Source organism: Micropterus salmoides, unplaced genomic scaffold (genome assembly GCF_014851395.1).
Source record: "Micropterus salmoides isolate LMB-PRFRI ecotype aquatic unplaced genomic scaffold, ASM1485139v1 Ms_hic_scaffold_17, whole genome shotgun sequence".
Classification (NCBI taxonomy): Eukaryota; Metazoa; Chordata; class Actinopteri; order Centrarchiformes; family Centrarchidae; genus Micropterus; species Micropterus salmoides.
The window spans coordinates 22,620,024-22,640,378 of record NW_024040817.1 but is presented as its reverse complement, the minus strand read 5'-3'; the positions used below and the strand labels follow the sequence as shown (position 1 = coordinate 22,640,378).

Genomic DNA, 20,355 nt, shown 5'->3' with positions numbered 1-20,355 from the left:
CATCTGTCAGCTGTAGCAGCACCATAGTCTGTGGGTTTCCTGAAACAGTAACATTTCCTTCCTACATGTAGATGCCTCTGTACACACACAGTCCTATACACTCAGAAAGAGAATCCATATGGATTTGAGCCCTTTCAGTAAATGGAAATAGTTATGCATTTTCTTGGAGCTGCTGGCTGGTGTTACAGGCCTATTTGGCCTTTAGGAGACCAATAGAGGTGAGGGTGGGTCTACAGGTGGTCTGATGTGGTCAAATGTGAAAGTGGAAATATCAGATGCAGTTTTACTTTTACTGTTACTTGCTCCTATTTTTAGGCACAGTGTACCTTTTTAAAAATGAGGTACACAACTCTATAAAGAGGTGCTAATGAATGACGCACATTTCATGGAACCCTCCACTACGTTTGTCATTCTTTCCTTGCCGATTCAAGTGTCCACACTTTGCAACAGTGACCACATTCAGTCGTTCTGTTATTTTCATGGTAGCCATAAATATTGGTGGTCATGCTCCCTCACTTAGTTTCTAACATATACCATATAATGAGTGAAAAAGAGCCCTAGGTTATACTTCAACAAACTATTCATCTATTCACTTATCACTCTTTCCAACAGCATTTCAAGTGGTTTGGGGTGTTCAGCCCATTAGTTACAAATGAAATTAATTCTATTCCTTCTAGCCAGCTTCTAGTTTCCTATTCATTGATGTGCTATAAAAGCTACTTGCTGAGACTGAAAGATGCCATACTGGTGATTTGCATGCTTGAGTATTCATGGAAAGCATCACATTGAGAGGACAGAGGAGAGGACAATAAGTGAATGTGTTGCACCGCACAACTTTGTCAATATAAATAGATAAATAAGGAAGACGAATGTTCTCTGTGAACAAACAAAATTGAATACAAAATTACTCTATCTATTTGATTTGTGTTTACATTGTAGTTAAAAATGGACTAAAACCTCTTAAACCACTGGCACAGTCCTTTCAACCAAATTAACCTTCACGTGTGTATTTGGCTTTACAGTATATATACATGACCATCATAGTGTATGTTGGCAGATCGAGGTGCTGAGAGGTACCTTGTGTGTCACAAGGAGCACAATGTTAGTGTTGTGGTACATGTGCGGGGGTGGTCAGGGGTCACTGAGGTGTGAAGGAAGAGAGGGGGCTCTGGCTGAGGGAGCCTTGTTATAATTACACACTTATGTTCAGACCTGGATTTCTTCGGAACACATTCACCCCCTGGGTTATTATTTTATGTTCTTTTCCTCTCCTCGGCATTGTGCGGCAATCTCAGTTATATCCTCCACTGACATGTTTTCCCAGAGCTGGTGTTATTGCTAATATGGTTAGTGCTGGAAAACCAAACAAAGCATGACACAGCACTCCATCACCTGGCCCGATGATGTCATGATATCATAAATACCCTGCTTAAAACTGAGGCCCCACCTTCCTCCCGGCACGTGTCAAAGATTGGGGAGACGTGGGCAGGTGTGTGTGTGTGTGTATGGGACATTTTTTGGAGGTTGAGTAGTGACAGGGCATGTTTTTAAGACCCCCCATTCATGTTGTAAAGTTGAACCAGACCATGCAGCACCGGATCTGGGTGTAAATGGGGGGGTTGTGTGTCTGAACAGTCCGCTCTTTGAGCTTCTATAACCAGGTCCACCCTAGCAGATTGAGCATTCATAGTAGAGGTGTTGCCATTAGGACGGTTGCAGCCTCTGGACTCAGGGGTTAGATTTAGTATTTCAACCAAATGCTGGTTATGCCACATCCCATTACTATTACTATTGCTATTGTAGATAATTTCACACAAAACTGAAATAGGCTACTATGAAATGGTTTATTTTTTTTCAAACAGTATGGATATTAGTTGTATAAAAATTATCAAATAATATCAAATACACGTCATTCATTTGATCCAACTCTGACAGACGGCTTTGCACTATGCACTTTTATTTTGTAGGCAGCAACATAACAAAAACAAACATACTCAACATGAGAAAAGTGTGGCAGATGTTAGCAAACAGAGCGCAATGAACTTCACATGACAGTATTCATAACTTGGATTATTTTATATGAAAAGCTGTTTTGATTCTTTTGATCGGTGGACCCTTACAGACTAAAGGAATATAAATAATAGAGGAACGGACACATTTTGACTTATCAGCACTATTTTTTTCATCTATTGTACCATGCTGGTTACACTGGTAAATCTATATGAATTAGACTTTTGGGCTTTTTGTTTCCGTTAAATGATCTCAACGATTGAATTGTTCATATTGACATACTGATCATACATCAATTAACATTAATGTTTGTATGCACGATCTAAGCAGCTTAGAAGCAGCTAAAGCAGGTGACCTGGCAGGGTTTAAGAGGTTTTATACATCCAAAGAAGTTCTATAAAAAACAGACCAGGCGTCTAATCGAGACCTGCGTCAAAATGTCCCACAGCAGGCCAGTAAACGGGGTAGGTGGCTATTTGGGACTCGGCTATTAATTGAAGATTTACGGTAACGTTACTTTAAAAAAGCCACGTTAAATACTGTTCACATTTTACATTACATAGATGCCCTTGATATAGTTAAACAAGACTAAGAATCTAGAGTCAGGCCACTGTTAGGCTGTAATTAGGCACAGCAGTGTTTTGAGCTAAAGGCTATTGACACACGCTAACATGCTGTTGTTTAGCAGGTAGTGTTTACCATGCTCCCTCTCTTAGTGGTATTATAATTTACTAATTAGCACTAAACACAATTTACAACTGACGCCGAGAGGAATACCATTAATTTAACAGATATTTGGTCATAAACAAGAATATTGGACAAATTTAAATTTGGACATGATGAAAGGTTAATGGATCACCAAAATGAGTCCAATTCATCCTGATGGGGACATGAAGGTTTATACAAATTTCATGGCAACACATCCAATAGTTTTTGGGATATGTGTTCTTTACGTTTACATAAGTTAAATGTTGTTGTGGTGGTAATGGTCAAATGCACATATGTTATACACCACATTGTGTTTATGTATGGCTGCTACCTTGGCCAGGTCTCTCTTGTAAAAGAGATTTTAGATCTCAATGAGACTTCCTGGTAAAATAAATAAATAAAATAACATACAGTGAGGGAAAAAAATATTTGATCCCCTGCTGATTTTGTACGTTTGCCCACTGACAAAGAAATGATCAGTCTATAATTTTAATGGTAGGTTTATTTGAACAGTGAGAGACAGAATAACAACAACAAAAATCTGAACAACGCATCAAAAATATTATAAATTGATTTGCATTTTAATAAGTGAAATAAGTGTTTGACCCCTCTGCAAAACATGACTTAGTACTTAGTGGAAAAAACATGGGTTCAAACACAGGTCAGACTTTTTTTTTGTTTGCCACCAGGTTTGCAAACATCTCAGGAGGGATTTTATCCCACTTCTCTTTGCAGATCTTCTCCAAATCATTAAGGTTTTGAGGCTGACGATGGCAACTCAAACCTTCAGCTTCCTCCACAGATTTTCTATGGGATTAAGGTCTGGAGACTGGCTAGGCCACTCCAGGACCTTAATGTGTGTGTCTTTTTAAGCCATTCCTTTGTTGTCTTGGCTGTGTGTTTTGGGTCATTGTCATGCTGGAATACCCATCCATGACACATTTTCAATGCCCTGGCTGAGAGAAGGAGATTCTCACCCAAGACTTGACAGTACATGGCTCTGTCCGTCGACCCTTTGATGCTGTGAAGTTGTCCTGTCCCCTTAGCAGAAAAACACCCCCAAAGCATAATGTTTCGACCTCCATGTTTGACGGTGTTTTTGGGGACATAGGCAGCATTCCTCCGTCTCCAAACACGTTCAGTTGAGTTTATGCCAAAGAGCTCGATTTTGGTCTCATCTGACCACAACACTTTCACCCAGTTCTCCTCTGAATCATTCAGATGTTCATTGTCAAACTTCAGATGGACCTGTACATGTGCTTTCTTGAGCAGGGGTACCTGACGGGCATTGCAGGATGTCAGTCCTTCACGGCATCTTGCATGGAGCTCCAGACCGAGGGAGATTGACAGTTGTTTTGTGTTTCTTCCATTAGCAAATAATCGCACCAACTGTCGTCACCTTCTCACCAAGCTGCTTGGCAATGGTCTTGTAGTCCATTCCAGCCTTGTGTAGGTCCCTGACATCCTTGGAGAGCTATTTGGTCTTGGCCATGGTAGAGAGTTTGGAATCTGATTGATTGATTGCTTCTGTGGGCAGAACAAAACAAACGTGATTAGGAGCACTCCCTGTAAGAGTGTGCTCCTAATCTCAGCTCGTTGCCTGTATAAAGGACACCGGGGGGGCAGAAATCTTTCTGATTGAGAGGAGGTCAAATACTTATTTCACTTACTAAAATGCAAATCAATTTATAATATTTTTGATGCGTTGTTCAGATTTTTGTTGTTATTCTGTCTGTCATAAACCCACCATTAAAATTATAGACTGATAATTTCTTTGTCAGTGGGCAAACGTACAAAATCAGCAGGGGATCAAATAGTGTAAATGCAGATTGCTTTTCAGATTTTTAGAGGGCTAAATAATAATAATCTTTTACAGACATACTTTTAAAGAGGATAATCATGTGTTTAATGCTCTGATCTGTGTTAAGAACATCCGGCGTTGAATAAAATGATTGGACTGCTGTTTGGATGAAGACATGAAGTTGTTACTCGTGCCAGATGAACTGCTCAAAAGAACGTGTCATCACCTTCATCTTGGCTAAGACATCCCCTCATTTTTCTCACAGCATCATCTATTTGCTCTCATTCACACCTGCCAAGAAGCAGATAAAACAGCGAAGGACAAACGAAAGATAAAAGTGAAGAGGAAAAAATGTGGATGTTGGATGTTCCCATGCAGTTCGAGTCATGCCTTTGTCTTCCAAAGCAAATCTCCAAGGACATCCAGGTCTCATTCACTCAGCTCCACAGGCTTTTATGTTCATTGAAAATGTCTCCATGGTGCATGCTGCATACCGAGTGCAAAAGAAACCAAATGTGGTATTACGTTTCATTTCCCTTTGTTAATACATATACAATTTTGGTTTAACTGATTATGGTTACATTTCTGAATCAAAGAAACACTTTAGATTTAAAGAAGCGGAAATAGGAAATAATTACACGGTCTCACAACATATTAACAACAAAATCGGTTCATAGTTACTGTGAAACACAACACAGTGTGCTCAGATGACAGAGGCTGAAAAGACTAACAAACACAAAGAGAATCTGAGGCATGCTTCTGGTCCACTCAGTTCAGAGAGAAAAGATCTGATTTTTGCGTGTGGGTCTGTTTGTGGCCACATGCATACGTGTGTGGTTGTTACATGGCCGCAGAGATCAGAATCTGTCTGTTTTTTAATTTTTCCCTGCATGAAACCATATGACTGTCCTGCAACTGGCTGACTGATGTGGATGTTGACAGTTAGAGGGCCAGACACTGACCTGCAGCATGCGAGGCCCGGAAAACATCCGACAAAATGTTACAGAGCTTTTGACAGCTTCCTCCCTCTTTCTCTCTCTATTTGTCCCTTTGGAGCAGGACCCAGCGGGTGTTTTGTCTGGGTCAGATATACGGTAGATCTAAGCACCACTGAGCCCAACCTGGCCGGCTAATTGGAAAAAGGTTTGTACGTTATGAGGCCCGCAGAGAGCGCTTTCAGCACCTCCACAGTGAATGAGTAACGAAATCACCCAGGGAGGCACACAGGTGAAGCAGATGCGTGTCCACGTGTGTAGGAGAAATCCTCTACATAATGTACGCAGGCAGACACTAACGTCACATTTTCAAGGCCATAAAATTAAGAACTTTTGGCACAGTGCTCACATTACTGAATGACATGAGTGAGGAAATGGGAAAGGCAAAAGTTGAACATTCAGCAACACGTGTTTGGCACAAATCTTCCCATTTGAGAATACACTCCCATTATGAATCCCAATTATATTTATGCATGTGATGTATTTGAAGGACAATAAATACACGCAAGTATAAATGTCCTCTTGCACTCTCTCAGAGTATTACTTCTTTCCTGCATTGACAACGTCCTCTCTTGGGCTGCTCAAAACTCAGTTGTTATTAGTATAAACAACACTGTTTTTACATTTTGTTATAGCTGTGTTTCCTAAAAATGTACATTTTGTAATGTCATACACCTGGAAGCATAGCACTTTCGTGACAGGCAATGAAATGGCAGAGAAAACAGTTACTGCTGTACTAGATGTGTAAGCACTACATCTTTCACAGGCAATTTTAAATCTACTGTGTTTAATCTGATTTTCATTATGAATCAGTAAAGAGGCATACTCTGTGCATCTTGGCCTGTCTGATGCATGCGGCCTATTACATAAATGTCTCATCACCCTGAGGCCTTTGTATCTCTGCCCAGCACAAGAGGACTTGAACTTGGCAACAATAAAAAGACTCTGAAGGCTTTACAGTTGGGCACACACAAACACACACACCACCACAGATTCTAGCAATACTGGGATGGAGAAATACTACACCTGATAAAAATAATACCCAGAGTGACAATGTAAACAGCTGTCTGGTCTTAATTAATTGCAAATGGTTAGAGCAGAAATGATAGAAATATGCCTTCATTAGCTGATTTATGAGGACAAATTCATCATTTATATTTCTAGTAGCCACACTAGTGGCAGGGATCTACAGATGGCAATCTCAATCAATCCACCACTTAGTTAGTTCATTGGTCCAGAATTATATCTCAACAACTAGGCTATTGGGTGGTTTGCCAAAAGGTTGGGACAGTCTTGGTCCCCAATGGATCAATCCTACTGATTTTGATGGTCCTGTAACGTTTTCTCTAGCGCCACCAGCAGGTCAAAGTTTACACTTGTCCAGTAAAATATATCCCAACATCTATTGAATGCATTGCCCAACATTTTGTGCAGACATTTATGCTTCCTAGATTATGTCTCCTAATGACTTTGCTCGTCCCAAGACCTTTATTGCCATCAGCAAATTGACATTCATGGTAAGGTTTCTGTAAAATACAGAATTGCCCCAACATGAAACTAAAAGACGTGTTCCATATTGAACTGATACGGGACACGCTTATCTCCGTATTTTTAATAAATTCAGGGCAAGTCTATGGGAGAGAAATATTACAGGTTAGACTATAAAACTAAAGACTTGAAATCTAAAGGGGACAGAGCATTTGCTGTCAGGGTCCCGAGGCTCTGGAACAGCCTGCCCGAGGAAATCAGGTCAGCTGAGTCAGTGAACTCTTTTAAGTCCCTTCTTAAAACATACTTTTATAGGAGAGCCTTTCCCGATCTTATTTGACTTTATTTTATCCCTTTTATTTTATTGTATTTTACTAATTTTATATTTATCTTAAATGTGTATTTTAGTCTTTTCAATGTTTCATTGCTTTTATCTTGTATTGTTTTTGTATTATTGTCTCTTGGGTATTATTTTCTTTACACTTGTTAAAGCACTTTGTAACTTGTTTTTGAAAAGTGTTCTACAAATAAAGATTATTATTATTATTATTATTTATTATTATTATAAAGACAGGGTGATTTGAATGACATAGAAGCAAACCCTTTGCCTCTCCCCCTGCCCTCTCCCTCATCGTTTCTGTCACTCATTTGTCAAGGCTCACAATGCAACAGCCTTAGAAAAGCTAAACAACATAAGGCTGTTTCAGATTCAAATAATACATTTATTAGTCAGAGAAATCCCATTAGAATGTAGCACTAGAACAGTGCTAAATATTTTTTTAATTTATTCTCAATCAAAATCCGCAGAGGAAAGAGCGTAGAAACTTACGACTTGAATCTCTCTTTCTGTCTCTCTCATTGTATGTCCCTTCACTTTTCTTTGGTATTTCCTATTTCCACTGAAAGTTGAGGTTTTGAGTGAACAACTATTAGACAGATTACCATGAACTGCTGTACAGAAATCATATGTCCTACAGGATGAATTGAATAACTCTGGTGAAAATCAGGTAAAATTTTTATTTGTCCAATACTTTTCTGATCAAAACCAATGACATTATTTCAAGCTGTACTTTGTATTTAGTGTTAATTAGCAATTGTTAGCATGCTAAACTAATATAAGACCATGGCAAAAAAAATGACCTGCTTACATTGCATTACAACATCATGTTAAAATTGCATCCTGATTTTACAATTTTGCTCAAAGCACCACTGTGCTTAAGTACAGCTTCACAGAGCTGCTAGAATGTAGACATCTAATCTGGTGCCCACTTGCTAGGAGGGCCAATATTTTCATCTCACCATGACTTTCCAAAAAAAAACTTTTAAATGTATGTGGTGAATTAATAGTGACAGGTTTGATCTGGGCTAGCTAAATGTTTCAATTCCATGACTGGGTTTGGGTGTTGTCCAGAAATGTCATATCTGTTGTTACAGCCATTTTAGGAATTGCTTTTTAATTGAAATTCCAACTTCTGTTCAAATGTGAGGAAAAACTGAATTACTTTTTAATGATTTACCCGAATTCACAATTTGCAGTGTAGCCTACCATAACAGGTAACAGGTCACAATATCAATAGTTGGTCCCTTCACTATGACAAAATGGAAGAAACAAGAGCAATGCTGTCATCAAAACATCAAACTGTGTAAGAACCAATGTGTGGAGTAATTTTGACACCACAGATGGAATAATGGTGGATAAAGCAAGACTGTTTGCTGCCTTTTAAAAATGGATCTGTCTTACAGTAAAATTATCTCAACAACAAACTTAAACCTGTTAGCTTGCTAGATAGCAAATGAGGCAGCAGGGGAATCAAATAAATAAGAACAAATTACATGTTTGTATTCATTCTGTCCCACTTTAATTTTTAGTTTTAATTCATTCATTTTAATTAAGTAACTTTAATTTGCTCTGAAATATTCCCAAGGGCATTGTTTTCTGCTTTAAAATAAAAAGCATGAAATGCCACCAACACTTCAGTAATGAACAATAACAACCATTTCTTTTTGCTATTTTGCAATTTGAGGAAGATATTACCTTTAATGGAAAAACACATAATTAGCATTTTCTTATGGAAGAATTTCAAAGATAGCATAACATTTACACAACAGCTAAGCTAACAATGCCCCATCATGCATCTCCCACAGTGGGATTTTTTTTTTATAAACCTCAGTCCACGAGTCAGATTCCACTCAGTCTCATTTTCCAGTGTGACAGCTTGAGGTGTTTTATATGGAAAGTCATACTTCACAGACCTGAAATGTCTACCCTGCATAATAGGACATCCAGACCCCTTATAATCACATTGACTGGTGTGAATGGGTGCTTGCAGTGGGCGTATAATAAATGACTTGTTGAAGATGTAAAGCCTTAGAACTGGTGTCTAGATTTATTCTGTGACATTAGCTCTGATATCATGACTTAAAAGTTAGATAGATGGCCTGCTTGGGAGCCATGAGTCATCAGAACAACTTCGCTCTAATCACTGTATGGTGTGTGTTTTGTCACTTCAAGATTTTGACACACACACACACACACAGTCTGTTCATGCTTGGCAGTGAGGAGCGGTGATATCCCGTCCAGTGCAGCTGGTGTGCAGCCTCTAGGCAGTCCTGTGCTCTGGGAGGGAAGCCTGGTTTGATTTTAGTCCAGGGCAAACTAGGACTTTCACATTCCTGCTTTTCAATTGGAATTAACGTATTTGTTACTGCGTGGGAGACTGATATAAATGTATGCTTACGTGTGTGCATTTGAACGAAAAGGCTTGGAATAATAAGGTGAGGTGCCGTTTGCCCTCAGGGCTATAGCCAGTGTAATATTACATGATACTTTTTTCTGCTCTTTCTCTCCCACTCATTCTCCTCGCTCCATCTTCAAGTGAGGCCGCTCCAAGCTGGAAAGTTCTGCCACTGTTACATAAACTCCAGCTCGAACGGCTGCGGGGTCAGGAAAAAAGGGAAAGGAGGGAGAAAAACAAGACAAAAGTTGAGTTGTATTGTGGGAAAATGAGGCATAAAGATAAAGAGGATCTGGAACGGGTAAAACCTGTATCATTGGGAACGTCTAAAAACTTCTCTTCATCAGATCCTGGAGAAAAGAGGAAGAACAAAAGAGCAGGAGGAAATTGGAAGCAGAGTGAAGGCAGCTTAGCAGCTCCCCTCCAAAAAGCCTGGAAGAAAGAGAAGGAGGAAAAACTAAAAACAAGGCATTAAATGGCTCGGCGGCGTCCAGAGCTGTGGCTGAAACCCTCGTGGAACCAGCCAGGTCACTGATACAGAAAAGAGACCCAGCTTTGGACTAATTTCAACCTGACATGTCTTCCTGCTGAAAAGATGTTTTCTTTGTTAGCACGAGTCCCTAGTGACACTGGTGATCCAGGATTTTATTGTACAGGCTGGCTGGATCTGATCCATGCTTTTATTTTTGAGCTTGGAGAGGTGTGTTTTACTAGTTTTGTTTCTCATTTCACCTTTCCTGCCAACTCTCCTGATGACCCAAACATGACTTCATGAGGCCTAAAACATTCTCACTTTCTATTGGATGTGCGGTCCATGCTAAATGGTTGAGCAAAGCATGAGTTATTAGATTTATAGGAAGTGCTCAACAGTTTGTCTGAAAGTGGGTGATGATTCATATACCAAATGGCTTGCAGATGCTGCAGCAGATTTCACTGGGTACATACTGTGACTGAATAACAAATCAAGTCATAATTACCTCTCAAAGCCACATCCATGTTTATTTACCGAGGTGTTTATGCACATAAATCCCAAACGAACATCCCCTGAAACCGCTAACATCACACTTTCACTAAAAACAACAGTGTGTTTTAGCAGAGTTTGTAGAGCCTGTGAATTATGTAACAACTCTTGTGAGCATCTTTTCAGGTGCGCACCAGAGACACCCTCATTAAATCAGCCACATCTTCCCACCACTTCACTGGCCGGGAACATTATTCAGTCTGTCTGGGATTTTTACCATGAACACACTTTGTTTGCTGACTCACAGCATTCTCTTCTCAAAAGAGTGCTGTCCATCCTGCTGTCATCTCCACTCTTTCCACTGACCAGACACAAAACACACACTCCGGAAACCCTCTGGAAATTCCGGGTGACTGCATCTACAGTCAGCCCTTACCTCACCTGAGAGGCAGCGCGTTATTCAGAAAAGGCTGACTATCACACATCCTTTCTTTGATTTAGAGAGTGCTGGCTTTCCTTGAGCACATCAGCAAAACATTAACAAGACTAAGAAAATGGAAAAAAGGTGGAAGTGAAACAATGAAAAGGACTGAAACTAACAGAAACAGAGGATGGCAGCGGATGGAGTGGAGGTAGAAGAAAGGGATGCGGTATTCAGTAAGCGCAGGTCAATACCAGGCAGTGCGCTGGGCTTTACTGTCACAGCGTGCCTTTCACCATTTGTTTCCCATAAAGGCCACATGGAAACGTTTATCTGTCTTAAAGCAGATCGGCGCACGTTGTCTCAGGCCTGTAACATTTGCTACTTGTTTTCCAAGTCCGTCCTAATAAAGTTTTCTGAAAAATACATGCAGCTGTGATACATAATATAATGACAATAACATAAACTTAACTATAATAAAAAATAAAAACAATGCAGGCGCTGATGGGAGACACCAAAGCGTTTGACTTATGAGTGATGGGAAATGTCCGTCTCCCAGAGCCCATGTGTGTTTTAACTACAAGAGAAAAAAAAAAGACTATAGATAAAAATAGCATCTTCGAAGCAGTTCTTCATGCCTCGGAGAGAGTCTTAAGAGCCTCAACAACAACTTCTTTTGTTTTTTCTCCTTGTGTTTTCATTCTGCAACAACATCTGCAGCCTTGCAAAGGGAATAGAAATCACAGATGCACGGGTTATGAGGAGTGAAGTCATAACGGAGCGTTGGTTTGCAGTCCTCATACTTTCTTGGTTGATGGGTAAAACTGTGAAAACAATCAACACAAACCCCCTCACTAGACATATTGGTGTAACTTTAAGTGGTGGGAGACAGAATATGGCCTTTTTGCATGTTTGGACAAGGTCCTTCTAGTGTGCATTAACACCTTTTTGGGAGTACAGTGGTTGTAATAAAGTCCTCCTCACTTTGGCCTCCGTGTACAGTATGTGCATACATGTGTGTGCCTGTCCAGCCAAATTCCTTTGAGCATATGGCAGAGTAATACAGGTTTTCACAAATACACAAACCCAGCTGTCCATCCATCCCCCAGGTACACGGATCTAATACTGCCAAATCATTTACATTGAGCTTCTGCACAAAAAACTATTTCCTGTCCGCTTTCCATCCAACATCCACATCACACACCTACAGGGTGCATAGATATGTGCACGTAATGTGTTGAGAGCTCGCATAATGGACCGCCAAGCTTACTGCATGTTGACGGCCGTCGCAGTTCTTGCACTTTTCACTCTGTATCCTTTTAAATGAGCAGTACCCCACACATGAGTGGGCAGAGGCTTAAGATGATAAATAATATTGAGAAATCCCCTCCTAATACATCTTCCCTGGGGTTATAAAGTACAAAGACCACATGTTGTCATCGTTTGTCTAATCTCCAGCCAAATCAAAGCTGGTCCACATATTGGCCTTGGCATTAGAGGCCACTCTGCTCAAATATGTCAGCTCTTCCCATATTCATAATCTGAAATTTAACTTATTTTTATATTTTCTGGCAGCTTTAATCTTCACTCCCACAAATAAGGGAATGTATTTCCCCCACTATACCCATCTTTGGCCAAAAAATGCTAAATGTACTAGCTGCAGCTGAGGAACGTAATGTACAGAGCAACCTCTGGTGGCTTTTTGGAGAATTTTACTTTAAGAAAATGAAAACTGTAAAAGCAGAAATGGGAACATGTAATAGCAGTTATAAAATAGGATGTATAAGATTTCCAGCTGTTAATAGCTGACAGATTTCTCCAAAAGGAAATCCCTATCTTACAATCTCATCCTCCAAATGCTTTCAGCAGACTCGTGAGTTTGGTTCTAATGTTATTGTTCTGTTACAAAATAAAACTAAAAAGACAAAGAATAAGAAAAACATGGCTAATGTTCTAGTGGTATCCAGACCAGATTTTTGCTCCTAAAGAAAGACCAGGGATGATTTGCATATGTATGTATGTGTGTTTGTGTGTGTGTGAGTGAATGGCCACCTCAGTTATTCAGGAGGTGTGCAGTGGGTCTAAATGAGAGGTTCTGTTTGTTACTTTAGGGTGATGTAAAGCCATTTACAGGTGTCACAGCTAGAATCAAGAGCTGGTGAGTTTTAGGAAGGCAGCCTGTCCTTTTCTGCACGCACACACACAGGCACACAGATTACTTACATGCTTCCTGAACAAACATAAGAGATGCATTAGGTCTGTTATTGTTTGCCTTTGCACAGCGGCTGCAGTACTCCAAAGGAAAAACGCTCCCACAGTACACTGAATCAGAACCAACAAGGTGGTACAGGGGACAAAGTATATGTGTGTGCGCGTATTCATGTTTTTATATCTCAGTGGGGACTTTGACCTGAATGCACACAAACCGATGGGGACGTCAGTCTCAAGGGGCTGTGTGTGTGTGTGTGTGTGTGTGTGTGTGTGTGTGTGTGTGTGTGTGTGTGTGTGTGTGTGTGTGTGTGTGTGTGTGTGTGTGTGTGTGTGTGTGTGGACACGCGCGCGTAGGATCTGTGACCAGTTAAAACTGTTCCAGGTCTGCCAACAGGTACATTATCAATTGTTTAGTCTCTCCACGCACCACAATCACATGACATCATATTAAATATCCCGCTTTTATTTAACATATTCATCTACATAAATTAACATGCCATATAATTGGCAGCAATATAGAGTGTGATTTCTTAAAAAAAAGGAAAACAAACAAGACAAACATAAAAACATCACAATGTAACGCTTTTCAGCCTTGCACCCAAAAAATCTATGCAATCTATGCATGGCCAAATGACAAGACATCATTCTTTTGAGAAGCAGAACAGATGTCTGAAGAAGAAAAGGTGACTGTCCACAAGGAATGGTGACAGAGTGACAGATAAGTGGTCAGAGGCTTCTCCTGAACAGCAACAGCTGTCATTTAAAGCTGACCACAAATCAGTGCCAAGGATTTTTTTTACCCATCAGATATTCAAAGTAGCAGGGCCATGTTATGATCTTGCGTTGTTGTGTTTCTATAGTGTACGGTGTTTTCTCTGGGATTCTCAATTGTCTCGTCTAATTTCAAGCACTTCTTCTCCTAACAACACAGATAGAAAAAAAACAGGAGACGAAGATACTAGAAATAATTTTGAGATTGAGATATGCCACTCAATTTTATGTGTTGAGCTCATTCATCCTTTCAGTCCGTATGTGAAGGTGTTCCTTGTATCACTCAGTCCTCCCCAAAAGAGACACAAGAAGCAGAGGGATGGATCTTTTCACTCGTCTCCTGCTGGGAGATTTTCTTCGATCCTCTTGATAAACTTCATACGTATTTCTGTCACATTGTCCCCCCGCAGAGTGTCCTGAGCAAATCTCACATCCACAGCCATCTGGACCTAAATCAGAAAAATCAGCACTTAAATTTCCATGCGGTTTTTCTCTTGAAATTGTTGCACAAATTTGCACAGGAAATTTACCTAAAGCTATATTTTAGCAATATCTTCTATAATTTTAAATTTTCTACATAATCAAAATACTGACCCTTACACTGGACCCTTACTCTTCAATCTCCTCCTTAAAATGAATGTGTAACGCGTAACTCTTCATTCAGACTGTGTCAATAGCTGAGGGTTGGCCTTACCATTTCCAGGGCTCCTCTGAGGACCCCACACAGCAGGTTGGAGTAGATCAGCGTGCTGTGGTTATCCGGCAGCTCCACAAAGTCTACCAACGGGTTGTTCTCAAGGATGAGGGAGAATTCATCCCCTGCCGGGCTCCAGTTGGTCACACTGGGGGTGACTCCCAGGTACATCTTGAATGCAACCTAACAACAACCACAACACAGAAAGCAGTGCAGGATTACCCAGCTGACAACAGTAATGTTTGACTACACATTCATTTAGCTGAGGCGGGTTCAGTTTTTACTTTGGTGACACTTGTGGCATTAGGGTTTTCAGGGTTACTTTAGGGTTACTTTGCTACTAGTTACAGTTTTTTCTTTCCAAAAACACATTACATACACAAAGATTGTCCCAACTTTTGATTTGTGTAGTTATAGACCATACCAAGATAACATGACATAATGCATACAGTGATGCCAACTGCTCACCAGAAACAGAAATTAACTCATTCATACACATTCACACACCGATGAAACAGCCATGTGGAGCAATTTGGGCATCAGTGTCTTGCCCAAGGACACCTCATGCAGACGACATACAGACTGGGGGAGCCGGGGATCGAACCACAGACCTTATGATAAGTGGAAGACCAACAGCTGATTGTGTCAGCTGATTTCTGGGTTTTATGGTGAATTAGTAGTTCCAAAAAACTTGTGTTGCCAACAGGGGAGTTGCCCACTGGTGGACAAACAACGCAACAACAACACTCATAACACAATCGAAGGATCTCTCTGCCGTCTCTTTAAATTGTCATTTATCAGCTGTTATAAACACCAACACCAATGTATCTGCAATTACCTCATAGAGGCCGATAATATCAGCACTGCGATTTATTGGTCAGACTGTAATATTTAGCATTACCATTAATCATTTACTGCAAGTAACTAAACTATCATGATCTTTCTCTGAGACACCTACTCACAGCACTGTCTTTTCCACATTTTAACAAAAAAAATGTATTATTTTATGTGTCTTGGCGGATTTGTCAAAGCTTCAGCTGAGCCTGCAGCTCATCACCAAATCATCTGACTTGTCTAAAACGGACCATTAACCAGCTTAGTGACCATCGCGGAGCTGCTCCTACGGCTGCTTCACAGTAAAACCCATCATCAAATCGCCACACTGGAAAGCTTTAACCGCAACGCACCAGTAGAAAGTCTTCACGACATGCATAGTGACTGTAGCATCTGCACACACCTGTTTTCTGATACCTCCTGTCCTTTCTTCTATGATGTGTCACAAATAGGGCGGGATACTTTTATTGTATTTTTTATATGTATGTAAAATGGTTGGACTCTGACATGTAGCGTTACCTTAACAAATGAGTATTTTGTCGAAACACGGAAGAAAGAATATTAGCTAATATCACCACAATGTAAGTGGTGTCTTGCCTTCCCACAGAAACCTTTCTAGAAAATCTGTGTCTGACCAAACAACAGACCTCCTCCATATATATATATTCAACTGACGAATGACTGAGGTGGTTTCAGAGTTTAGCTAGAGGTCACATGATATCCTCAGGCAAGGCTATCATTGCAACTTCCAAACCGCTGTCCCATAGTGGTCTTCCGCTTACAGGCATGACCCTTCTCTTTGCGACCAAGAGCCAGCTCTCTGAGCTGGTGTGGGGTTACATCCGTTGGAAAGACTAGCACGCAGCAGTAACACCTTGAACAGCTGGAGTGCTGAACAAACAGTCAGGCCTGAGAAGCAGACTTCATCGTCTTTCTGTCCATCGGTCATAAGAGGAGTAGGACTTTTGTGAAACGAGACGAGGATATGTTAAAAATCCACAGGCCAGGGATAAATACAGAGAATTAGACTGAGGTGCAACATATCACAACAGTAATAAGATCAGCCAGGTGATTCAGTAAATGACAAAAGTACTGACTCCTTTCAACTGAGACACATTAATATGTATTCCAGTTGTTTAAACTATGAGTACCTGGACAGTGAAGCTGAGACGGGGTATCACTGAATGTGCATTACCCTTCTGAGGGGTGAGATTACAATTCATTCCACATGTAAGTAAATCCTTGCCTTCTGAATATCATGGTAACTGTCCAAAAGTAAAGTGGAACGTGATCTTAGCCGCAGGTTTACAAGGATACACACTGCAACTTTCTAATCTACAATTTTTAGGATGTTGCCTCAAGATCTCTCTCTCTCTCTCTTCTTTATTTTTATGCCTTCTTCTTCTCCCTCGCTCCATCTAGGGAGAAATCCGTGGTCGCCCTCTGATTTGCCTGGAAGCTTCCATTCACCTTAGCAATGACATCAGCTGTTTCTCTGAAATCCTGACACCTGCCGATACTGGAGCGTGCCAGGAAGTCCTCAATCAGACGCACGCCGATGTTATAACCCCTGTGAAAGAGAGAAAGACAGGCATAGGAGTCATTCTTCCTCTTTATAGTGGAGGAAAAGCAGTGAGGAAATGTGATAGTAAAGAAACAGCAGTCAGTTCCAAAATGCAACCCTGATCCCAACATGGTCTGCCTCTGACCAGTTGGCTGGCAGCTAACAGAGCGAGCAGTGCAGACTCACAGCCTTCTAAGGTCAGGTGAGACAAGCCTCATCATGACTTAGCTTGTGGAGAGCTAAGGGTTGCCGCACAGCCAGAAAAGCAAAGTACATCCAGTCCAAAGTCCTGTCAGCATGACAGGATGTTTTGAATTTCTGAGAAATAAACCCATCGATTTTTCTTAATCTTATTTTGCGGGAGAACGGTATCCAGCATTGCCTTCCAGAGATTTTTTCTCTCGCAGAAAAACATTTCAGTGTTCTCTCAAAAGGCCCCATGAGTTCTAAGAAATGGCACAAGCAGTGGGAAACCTCTGACACAGACGTGTGAGAAATAAAAGCTGATACAGTCATCTAGTTTGTGTCTAGGTATATTGTGAATAAAAGGCACCCGAACGATCAGTCAGAGTCAAAGGGAGACATTCAAGTGGCCAGAACAAGCCTTTCTCATCCCTTGATTAACAAGCACAAGATAAACTTTAACATGCTGAAGCAAAGCAACATATGTTCAGTACACTATGGTACATTGGTATTGGCAATGGTACTGGCATTTTGCTGGATACTTGAAGGTGGTATGTTGTACCTCAGTTATTAAAGTCAGTTGCGCTTCCATACAAAAATAACTGCTGTGAGAGGAAATTGGATGTTTTGTGATACATTAAAGACCTATGCAATTCATCCTAGAGGAAATGATGTGATAAGAAAACTAAATGTTTTGTTTTGTTGTTTCACACCAGCAAGTCTTATTTGGCATCTACACTATTTGTGAACTACAGATCAGGGTGAGCACAAAGTAGCTACTGATAGTAGAGGCGGACACTTACATCTTGTCCAGTTGTTTATTGACTTCCTCGTCATTCTCGTAGTCTTTACAAAGCTGGGTGACCAGGGCCCCGTAAGTCAGAGTGAACAGCTCAGAGTTCTACAAGAAAGAGAACAAAAGATCATAATCATATCATTTGTGCTGGTTAAGATAAGGAGATCAAACCAATTAACTGATAAGAGTATGGCAAACTATTATGTGATGATGAAAAATAAATTTGTATTAAAGTTATTGATCTATAGTGAAGTGAGCAAGATATTATACAAACAGAATGATCAGATATAAAAAGTCATATATTGGATTTCTATTTTCATATCAAAAGACAGAGCCAATCCTCAAAGATATGTTGAACAAATCAGGAAGCATCTAGCTTCATAGTGGCCAGCAGCCCCTGGTGGTCTGGCGTTAACATCAGAATCAGAAATACTTTATTGATCCCCAAGGGGAAATTCTTGTGGTACAGTTGCTCACTTTGCTAATCAATGCATTAAAAGGAATAGAAATAATAATAGAAAGTTGGTAAGTAGAAAAAAATTTTAAAAATTATACAAATATAAAAATATAAGTGTGGAAATATGTAAAGTATTTTACAGTATGTGACAGAAGTGCAATGAATAAATAGTAGTACTGATAGTGTTGAGGTGAAATGGGTTAAAATTCTTAGAAATTGCAATATTTATCATAAAAGTGATAGCAAGCTCCAAACCTTTTTAAAGTTGTGTAGCCAATTACACTTACTCTCTTAACTTAAAAAAATGAATTTTGGCATAAGCCAAATAAAAAGAAGACCAGTGGAGAGAGGCGTGATACAGGGCTACTTTCTGGCACCAAGACGTTTGACAGCTCATGCTATGGACAGCTCCTGGTGCTGAACTGAAGTCTAATAGCAGTAAAAATAAATAAATAAATAACGGTTTTAATAAATAATTTTGCTAAACCATTTATGCGCCGTTCTGTAACTTCTTACTTTAAGTGTTTAATCCGTTTTCAGCTAAATTGGACTTACAGTGTAGTTCAGCTCAGTAGTTATGTCGAATTATGTTTCTTTTTCACTTGCTCAGGTGAGAATGCATTTCGGCTAATTTTGTTATAATCGCACATAATATGCATTTAACTTTGAACGTTATTTTAAACTTGAACCGAGGGTGACCATGTACAGGTGTGGATGCTAACTATTTAGCTTGTGTGCTACACTTCCTGCCACAGCCAGTATTAACATTAAACAATGAATGAAATTCAACTGGCCCAAACGCTTTTATATATATATATATATATATATATATATATATAGCCACATCTGTCAAACAAACATGCATGACTGCCAAGCGGCGTAGCTCGCAGAGGTAACCAGTTGTTAAGTTCGCTTTTTGGCTACGGTTAGCATCTTGCTAGCTAGGCTATGTAGGTTTGGCTGATGTTGATCCTGCGGGAGTCGCCTACCATCTTCTTGCTGTCTGTTGGTCGGTTGGATTGCCTGGACATTGTGGACAGTGGTACAGGCTTACACAGGTTGCGACTCGATATTAATCCTTTATTTATTTGATTCTTGCTAAGCAGTTATTTCCGTAATCTCCAGTTTAGTCACACACTTCCACCAAAGTCAAGTCAGCGAGATTGAAATCTAAACTTCCGTCGTATATCAGACTAAAATAATTACTGCGAAAATCTCACGAGTAATGCAAAGCACAAAGATGGAAGAAAACAATGCATTTGAGGAAAAAAAAACATTCAGTAGACGATAAGAAGCTATTGTTGTTATAACGTACTTGTATATAGATTCCCTATAAGCAGGACAAACACGTTACATACTTTATTTTGAAGAAAGTCATCTATTTTCCTGTATTTCTTTGTTTCCTTAATGCTAGCTTGATGTAGCTCTTTAGTCAGCTGTCTCACCGACCTTTCCTCGGCTATTCTCCTCTTGGCATGTTGTTTCATCGCCGTCCTGCGTCCTGGAGGGGAACAGAGCGCCACAGTAATACCTCAACTCTTATGACTGACCGCAGGATGGCAGTATACGTAATATATTGTGAATAAAGTAAACCAAACGACATGAGATTCTTTGTAAAGCAGGGGCAAACAGCTTTAAAATATGTTTTGTTCATAATTGTAGTGACTATTCACACTTTCGCGTCTGTATAGCAATGTATCATTGTGTGTGAGCGTGCGAGAGAGAG

At 40.1% G+C, this 20,355-nt stretch overlaps 1 protein-coding gene across 1 annotated transcript; it reads right to left on the bottom strand.

Moving 5' to 3' along the window:
* Window positions 1–13,772: 13,772 nt before the first annotated feature.
* trappc3 (trafficking protein particle complex 3) lies at window positions 13,773–19,789 on the bottom strand. Its single transcript, XM_038724164.1, has 5 exons — window positions 19,619–19,789; window positions 18,180–18,277; window positions 17,100–17,199; window positions 14,796–14,978; window positions 13,773–14,550 (listed from the first exon to the last, which is right to left on the bottom strand). The coding sequence occupies exons 1-5, from the start codon at window positions 19,658–19,660 to the stop codon at window positions 14,431–14,433; spliced, it is 543 nt and encodes a 180-aa protein (XP_038580092.1). The 5' UTR covers window positions 19,661–19,789; the 3' UTR covers window positions 13,773–14,430.
* Between the last annotated feature and the right edge of the window lie 566 nt (window positions 19,790–20,355).

Bases quoted from the DNA above. Each gene is read 5' to 3' on its own strand.
- trappc3 (XM_038724164.1), bottom strand. From the start codon at position 19,660: ATGTCCAGGCAATCCAACCGACCAACAGACAGCAAGAAGATG. The intron at 17,200-18,179 runs GTAAGTGTCCGC...TCTCTTTCACAG, and splicing joins AATAAACAACTGGACAAGAT to GGGTTATAACATCGGCGTGC. The intron at 14,551-14,795 runs GTAAGGCCAACC...TTTCTGATTTAG, and splicing joins TCAGAGGAGCCCTGGAAATG to GTCCAGATGGCTGTGGATGT.